The sequence below is a fragment of the Rhagoletis zephyria genome, unplaced genomic scaffold, assembly GCF_001687245.7.
Source record: "Rhagoletis zephyria isolate East Lansing unplaced genomic scaffold, Rhagoletis_zephyria_1.1 Rzeph_scaffold_04083, whole genome shotgun sequence".
In the NCBI taxonomy this organism is placed as follows: Eukaryota; Metazoa; Arthropoda; class Insecta; order Diptera; family Tephritidae; genus Rhagoletis; species Rhagoletis zephyria.
In genome coordinates, this window is record NW_016161166.1 from 3,037 (window position 1) to 12,386 (window position 9,350).

Below are 9,350 nucleotides of genomic sequence, written 5' to 3' on the forward strand. Positions count from 1 at the left end.
ATAAATTTGACATTTTATTGAAATTTATTCATATACACTAGGCGACAAATGAAAGTGCAGACCTTGTTCTAATATAATATTCACAATTATTTTTATAAAAATTGTTTGTATTAAGTGTTTATAAAAATTTAGTGTATTCTTCACACTTTATATGCAGTTCACAAAAATTCAAAAAAATTACAACTTTTTATTCAGAATTTCTAGAAAATTTCGAGTGTGCAGTTTTGAAGTGCATTCAGTTTTTAACCGACTACAAAAAAGAGGAAGGTTATCAATTCGTCGGAATATTTTTTTTTTTTAATGGATGTTACCGCATAACTTTGAACCACGTCAACCGATTTTGATAATTCTTTTTTTCTGTATGTGAATTCATAAACTCGCTGAGTTATATCTGGTAAAAATTAAAATTTAGTAAAATGTTTGCGATTTAAAAAAAAATATACTTTTTAAACCCTGGTAGCGACTCCTAATTTTTCTGAATTTTGAAATTTTCATAAATATCTGTATTTTGTAAGTAGAACAAAATAAAAGGACAGCACCATTATGTTGATATTTTTAAGGACCACCCTAGTATAAAAACTTGCGCGATTGCGAAACATTTTTCATCATTACTTCGTCAAAGATATGTAGCTCCTGCCTTATTATTGAATTTTTTTATGCCCACAACCTTCACTTTGTGTTCGCCGGAAGTGCACTCAATATGAAACAAATCACAATTTCTTTCATTTCCTTTTCATTTCATACGTGACCACCTACAAACCTGTCAACAACAACAAAAAATCAACTTCGATATTTTCTTAACTATCGCATCGCACGCTGCCGCCCGCCATTAGATGTGGCCAGGAGACACGTGTCATACCGCGTATACTGCAATTACGCTCCCACTGGATGAAATCGGAGAAAGAATCGATGCGACTGTTGGAGGCGGGCATCACCAAGGAGGTGATGAACAGTGCCATAGCGCAATTCTGCCTAGAAATCATCGCCAAACATGGTGAACCAGCACCACGACTATGCAACAAGGATCCGTTGACGCTGAAGATGGGCTCCTACGTGATAGAACTTTTTCCAAATGTAATTATCAAATGCTGTCACCATCTGACATATCGTGCACTTGACACGTCACTTAACTGTAAACTCTCTTTTTTACACTCTCTCTGTCCGCCTACCTTGACTATGGTCTTGCAACTATGTATGTAACGAATGCAACTTTGTCTTTTTAGGCGAAATTCTTGTTTATGGTACGAGATGGGCGCGCCACTGTGCATTCAATCATCTCGCGGCACGTAACGATAACCGGCTTCGATCTGACCAGCTATCGGCAATGTATGCGGAAGTGGAACACCGCCATCGAAGTGATGCACAACCAGTGCAAGGAGATTGGCAAGGAGCGCTGCATGATGGTGAGTACGAGTATGAAACACGAAACGAAAGACACAAAAAAAAATCACGTTGATGATGTAGTAGGAGTATTTACTAGTTCGCGTACGTTGGGGGTAAATGGCGTAGGATGTGGAGTGTGAGAAGTCGTCATTGATTGATTGGAACTTGTAGCATATTGACAAATATGTAGTAGGTAGTAGAAGCAGAAAAAAGAACTACAACATTAAGCTGTCAGTGAAAAGTGAAAAGAAAAAATGTAAAAGTTTCGCGTTATTTGTGCATTGTTGCCGGAATTTTCGCTGGTTTTGGCGATTGAACTTTTCACATTTTACATTTCACATTTCACCATTTGCATTTTAATTTTCAATTCGCATTTTCCATTTGATTGATGACTTAATGGTTATGTCTGTTGTGAATGCTAAATCGAAATAAATGAACTACAAGCATTTGCCATTTAGCAGCGTACTCAGAAAAAGAACAAACATTAAAAGAACTGCGTATTTAACATTTCATATACTCGTTTAATTGAATTTAAATTTAAGTTTTAATTGTATTTTCATGCAAATTTTTGTATCGTTAATCCAAATCCATGTATCGTTAATCCATTTATTCCGTTTGTTTTTGCCATTTGACAGGTTTATTATGAACAGTTGGTTCTGCATCCAGAAGAATGGATGCGAAAAATATTAAAATTCCTCGATGTACCATGGAATGATGCGGTGTTGCACCACGAAGAATTCATCAACAAGCCAAATGGTGTGCCGCTGTCAAAGTAAGTTTGCGAAAAATTTCTTTTTACTTAGGTAGGGGTTAATCCATGCCCAATCGACCAATGGTTGAGATTAATTTGGATGAATATTGGTCAGACGTTGTTTTATCATATAATGAAACTCTGCCAAATTAAAACAATTAATTTTTTTTCGGAAAGTGAAGCAAAATTCTAAATTTTACAATTTCCGGTATTTTGTAAGATTATTTTTTGAATACCTAAAAAACTAATATAGTCAAGTGTAGGGCTGCATAGAAAAAATATATAAAAAATTGAAAAAAAAAATTTACAGAATTTGGAAAATAAAATTTTTTTAAATCGAAAACTTATAAAAATTTGAGGTTTAATGTTTTTTTTATATCTTCTTAAAGGATCTGAAGGTCTTTCTTTTTAAGTAATGGATTTTGAATTTTGAAAACATGTCAAACAATTTTAATTAAAATTTATTTTCAATGTTCGAAAATTCATATTCTGCCTTATCCTGAGTTTCGTCCGAAGGAAAATTCACCCGAAAATTTTTATTCCGCCCATAGTAAATACATGGAAATAAAAAGTGAAAAGTGAACCGTTTCGGGGAAAATGAAACTCATGATAAGGCTGATTAAAAAAAAATAAATCATATTCTTGAAAATTTTAGTATCTTCTAATACCAGTTAGAGGTATTGTATAAAAAAAATTTAGCCAAAAATGTTACTCTTCCACGGTGCAAAATTTGTTCGATCTTACACTCAACCCTGTAAAAGGAACGTTTGTCAAAAAAAAAAAACATCTCCTCATCTCAAATGCTATTATTAATTTTTTGTATCACGTGTAAAAATTTTCCCACTTTCATTTTAAGGGAACACATTTTTTTTAGATATTCCTTTAGTGAGAAGATAGGTTTAGAAAGTAGGAAAAAAACATACATACATTTGAGTTTAACAGTTCTAATTTGCTCGCACAACTGGAAAGTCGTGGTAATTATACAGTGAAATCTCGATATAATGAAGTTGAACGGGTTGGAAAAATGCTTCGTTATATCTATAGTTTCCTTACAACAAAATTAAATGCCAAATTTTGGAAAAAATTCGTTATATATAGGTATAGTTTAGTTTTTTTATAACGATACTCTAACCGTTTTCTTCAGAAGACTCGTAAAAAATTTTCTTATATTGAGTTTTCCATTTTATTAAGGTTCGTTATGCCGAGGTTTCACTGTATGATAATGTCGTAAAAACAAGAAGCAATCCCCAGACTCCAAATACCGTAAAGCTCTGTATTAATCCCAGAGACCGTACGGAGTATATATTTTAAGACAAAAAGGAAAAATGTGTTTGCTATTCTTTTGAGCAAGAAAAACCTACGATTTTTTGCATTCAGCACTTATAAAAAGCAAAATTAAGATTTAAATGTCTGGAATCTGAAAGCTCCTGCAAAATACTTGATTGTTTTGAAAATGTCGCAAAAATTTCCGAAAAAATCCCAAAAAAGAAATCTTAAGAGGTCTTGAAAAATACATAAAACAAAATACGCAGGAAACCTAAAACGGTCGTAAAAATCAACTGGAACTGCCAAAAATGCGATTTTTCGGGAATTTCTTTTTAACATCTATTCCTTAAAATTGTAAGGCAAATATAAACGATTATTTTTTTGGTCACAAAATGTCAGGCAAACTTTGTTTTAATTTTTGCTCTCAAAAATAAAGTAATCGGTATTTCGTGCTAAAAGTATTAAAAGTCAAAGAATTGTTTGAAGTTGTGACGAAAACTAATCTAGTGTTATTATCAAAAAAGTCGCTTCACTATTCAAAAGCTAAAAATAACTGTTGTTTACAGTTCCTTATTAAACCATTTTTTTTTTAATCTCTTTCAGAGTCGAGCGTTCCTCGGATCAGGTCATCAAGCCAGTAAATTTGGAAGCGCTATCCAAATGGGTGGGCAACATACCCGATAATGTGGTGCGTGATATGGCCGATATTGCGCCAATGTTGTCCATTCTCGGCTATGATCCCTATGCGAATCCACCGGATTATGGTAAGCCAGATGCTTGGGTACAGGATAATACATTTAAGGTATGTATGTACTGCAGACTTTTCGCCAGTTAATGCCTCGTTAATTTGTGTGTTTTAGTTTTGTTTTCCTTTACATGTTTGTGGACACTGTTCGAAAATGTTCATCCGTTTTTTTTTTTACGCAGCATTCATTGATTCACTCAGTTTCCCCCATCATAAAAAAATATTTTATTATTTTTTTAATGAGTAATTCACTTATCAAATAGCAGGCGTTCGTAGCGTCTTTTTGACGTTAAATGCGATTCGTTCTTTCATATTGCTCACAAACTCGGTAATTTATTTAGTTATTCACTCTCACTTTATTCGTGCATACTTACAAACATACAAACATATTTATTTGGCTTACTTCCAGTCCATTAAATACGAATTTCCGTTTCTATGAATAAAATTTCAGCGCATACATCCCCACGTACATACATACATATGTATGTAATTTGTACATTTGTTATAAGATATCTACTAAAACGGATAGACAGTTGTTTAAGCAAAGTGCATGTGAATTTGCATGTGTGCGTTGACCGATTTACAATTTAAATCTTTGATTATGGATTTTATAATGGCATTGCTCAAATATCCTCCCATACAGAGTATTACATTAAAACATTCACAAAGTCACACTCACACATATGTACATATGCATAGTCCGTACTTTCATTGTCGGAATTCATCTAACATTTGGGTTATGACGTGCTTTTTCACATTCCTCAGATTCTATAAAGCAATTTATATGACAGCGTAATGAATTCGTAGTATGAAAGAAATGCACATAGCCATCGCCAGCTTATAAAAAAAAACCGAGAGTAAATTTTGTGTTCTTAAAAGTTTTTTGAGTAAGTACAATCAATCGATTGGCTGTAACGTGAGGATCTATAGCTTCAAAGCTCGCCTTTTCTTTATTCTCACAAATGAAAATATCTGTTAGAAAAAGAAGATTTTATTGCGATAGAAAAACTCGAAAGACAAAGAGGAACTGATTGTTGACAAAACCGTGCGGTATTGCCTTTTTTTTAAACAAGTGTAATTTACGTTAATTTGCAGAAGGTCTTGCGGAATTTATTTCATAAGAAAAAAACAGATTATTCAAAATTAACACGATTTTTTAACCGCTTGTAAAGTTCCAAATTTTGATGAAAATTTTCTAAATTTCGCATTGTTTTGTGTAAAGCACTAACAATATTTTTTTATCAAAAATAACGAAAAAATTTTATTTTGAAAAACATAATGTAGGTAAATTCATATACAGTCAATCAATAAAGTTTAGGTACAGTGATTTTTTTTTGCACTACGGGCAACTGTTTTTAATTTAATTTATTTTTTTCGGAAATTTTTATAAAAATGTGGTTAATTCTACAACCAAGACACCAAAAATCCGAGCTCCAAACCTTGTGTGAAATTAAAGAAAATTCTGCAAACTTTCATTAAAATATTGCACCTTTTAATTACACTCTTTAGAAAAAAACCGAGTATGCAGTTTTTTAGCCCATTCAATTTTGGTATAATAATGTGCAGTCTGAGGTATCTAGGACTTACCAATGATTTTTGGGAAATTTTATTTTGTTGAAGGTGTCGTGCATTTTCTCCATATTTTTTGTATATTTTTTTTATATGGAGAACAAAACAAATTAAAATAAAAACTTCTAATTAAAGACACATTTTTTGTATATACTGAGATGAAACGCTTAAAGTAAAATTGGTAGATTATATTAGTTATTGAGATCGATGCCATCACAGGTCTCGCATTAAACAACGAAATGTTCCCTACAAAAAAAATTGTAAATACATTGTACATACATGTAAATACACGACTCAATAGAACAGCGACGCAAGATTTAGGAAACAAGGGGCGCGCGGGAAGGATGCAATCGAGTAATTAAGGGTTAATAGAATAGAAGCAAGAGAAACTGTAACCCTCTTAAAAAATTTGTGCTGAGATGCAGCAAAATCCTTGAGTCGTTTAACTAGCACGTATAAACAAATACTAACTTTGGGAAATTGTTTGGTTAGGGCCCAAATATGGCGGTTCCCCTAACGAAGAAAAAACGATGACCGGCCTTGTTTTAAGATAGCAGCGATTCTACAGCCCTGCTAGTCTTCTTGCGCAAGAAAGAAATGCACTTTTCAATCGTTCCACTTTTATTTCTCATGCTCGAATTTCGCATGCCCGCTGTACTACTGTATTTTATTTTGTCTTATTTTATTTTTATTTTATTTTATTTTGTTTTATTTTATTTTATTTTATTTTGTTTTACTTTACTTTTTTAGTATTTTGTTTTATTTTATTTTATTTTGTTTAATTTAATTTAATTTTACTTTACTGTATTTAAGCTCATTTTCTTGTATTTGATTTTGTTTTATTTAATTTAATTTAGTTTAACTTAATTTTATTGTCTTTATTTTTTATATTTTATTGTAGATATATTGTTTGATTTGTTTTTATATTAAATGCATATCGTTTTATTTAATTTAGTATTTAACTTTCGAGAGAATTTAAATAAGGGCTTGTCTCAAATTTTTTATTGTTCCAATTTATGGTAGGGATTAAATTTGAAATGGTAACTGTATCACCTGGCGCTGAGGGTAAAGCCATCAACCGCAAGATTAAGAAACCTGCACAAATGTGTGCAGCTATGTTCGCTTTCTGTTGGCTTTGTATATAACAAAAATAAATACTGCACGTGCATACATACATGCATAAACTAACACACATACACAAATGTATGCTCATACATATCGGATATACTATACAGTGACTAAAACAAACTTTTTCGTGATTCTTTTATTTAAATATTCGCAATGTCTCCCAAGTTTATATTCTTTTGGTATATATATATTTTTTAAATATTTTGCATGCTATAACCATATCAAAAGGTTTAAGCTTTATATAAAATTTAGAAAAAATTAACAGAAATTCATCGAAATTTTAAACTTTTTAATCAGAATTTCTAGGAATTTTTTTGAGGATGCAGTTTTATAGCCCAGAAAATTTTAGGTTAATAAGGTGCAAGTTTTGAGCGACTGAAATTTCGTGTTGATTTTAAACTTTTATTTTGCTTGAATTTTCCTTAATTTCGTATAAACTTTAAAACTTTTATTTATATGGTTTTGGTTATAGCATTAAAAGTATTTTTATAAAAAAATAACAAAAAATTCTAGCTCAAAGAACATTGAAAATAATAAAAAAAAACACCAATTGAATGTTATTTGAGCCACTGTATATGTATGTGCACCTAATCTGTTTACGTATGCCCTCAACTATGTCCTTATATATGCATACATACATTTGTATGTTAAAATATCTATGTATATATCTAACACATTTATTGGGAGGTGTTGGCACTCTAAGCTCTCTATGCCTACGCGTCTCTCTTCGCTATCTAACTAATCAGCCACTAATACTTTAAACAAATTTTCTACATTTTCTTGTTTGGTTTTCGGTTGTTTCCTTTCGCTAAGCCTTTGTTTGCTTTCAATTTGCAATCGTTTGTTGATATTTACATTGACTTAGATTTTCATATATGTATAAATTTTTCTATTCTTTGTGCTGCGTGATAATAAAAAAACATTACAACAAAAACTCGTCGATTATCAAAAAAATAAATATATAGGTAAAGGCCAACCAGCAACAATGGGAAAATAAGGCGAGAAATGAGCTGCACCTGGTCCAACATCAAGTACCTAAAGGCTTTAAATCGCAGGAGGGGGACGACAACAATAACCAGAACAACGGCAACAACAACAATGACAAGGACAATAACAATTTGCGACGACGTAACGGCAACCAAAAGGAAAACAGCAACAAAAAAGATAAACGAAGCCAGGACTATGGCAACATGGACTATGAGGATGATAACACTGACAACAATAACAACAACAATAACAATCCATCACCACAAGGCCGCGACGAAACGCAGTATGACAATCTAGTTTGGGTTAAGCCGCTAGCTGGCGGTGGCGGCGGCGGAGGCGGCAGTATCAATGGAGAGCGATTAGGAAAAGGCGCACCAAATAGCCCCAGCAGTTATACGGATACGAATACAGACACGCGCGACCAGCGCACATGATATCAGAGAGTTGGCGACATCGCGCAGTCGCAACAACAAGAACAGCGGCCCCAACAACAGCGACAGCAACAACAACAACAACAACAACAGCACCAGCACCAGCAACAACGAATGGCGCTGCCGCGTCGTTCGAGTTATCGGCGACGTTTGCGTCGAAATCACTGAATCCGCAGGCACAAATCCACATTGACTCGTATACTTACTTACATATAAAAATAGCATACCAATAACCACACACACACACACACACTGACGCACAGTCGTACACCCGCATTACGCTGAATTGCGTTAGTTGAACTAAAATGAACTGAAGTGAACTGAGGTGTTGATCCGCGGTCCACATAGCCGCATATACACTGACAATGACAATGACTATGCTGACAATCCCATTGAGTGCAAAAACGCTCACGGAAGTGAGTGTATGGATGTGTGCGCGCAAGTGTGCAAAGGAAACGGAAGTCTACGACAGCAGTTAACAATAAATGAGAAATAAACGTAACTTTCAATTGAATGGTTTGTTGGAATAACAGCATAACAAAAGCAATGGATTGGCAGTGAAAGGCAGAAAAAATAGACTATGCAAAAGTATTGCGAAAAAAAAGATGATGCAAAGTGCTAAAAGTAGGAAAATAGAAATAAAATGAAATTAGAATAAAATGTCACTGCTCTTGTGCGCTTGTGTATGTGTATGCGAATTGAACTGCGAAGTGTGGTTAAGCATAAAGTAGCGAAAAATTTCAAACTACGACTGTTGTGAATGGGATTAGCTGTGGTGGCCGCCTCCCCTAGAATTTTAATTGACGAACTGCGTTAAAGGCGCAACTAAGTAAATAACAAGTTAAACTAAACGACAAACCGACCGACCGACAAGCAACCTACCAATAAAATAAGTATAGGTGTAGTACTGTTTTTTTTTTGAATAAGTAAGTGCGCAGGAGCAAGACCTTTTGTTTGGGGGGAAACTGGGAATTTTTGAATAAAAGTTTTGTAATGGCCGCATGAATAAAACAATTAAAATAAAGAATGAAATTACAACTAAATTCACTTAAGTAGAAGTTAAATAAAATAAAAATAATAAAAAGGTGAC

The 9,350-nt window shown here is 33.2% G+C and overlaps 1 protein-coding gene across 1 annotated transcript; it reads left to right on the forward strand.

Moving 5' to 3' along the window:
* Positions 1-801: 801 nt before the first annotated feature.
* On the forward strand, positions 802-8,864 carry LOC108370241 (protein-tyrosine sulfotransferase-like; the record flags this gene model as incomplete). Its single annotated transcript, XM_017625539.1, has 5 exons — positions 802-1,074; positions 1,224-1,403; positions 2,019-2,155; positions 4,004-4,202; positions 7,808-8,864. Coding segments are annotated over 5 exons (1,245 nt in total), but the record flags the coding sequence as incomplete, so codon positions are not given.
* Positions 8,865-9,350: the final 486 nt, after the last annotated feature.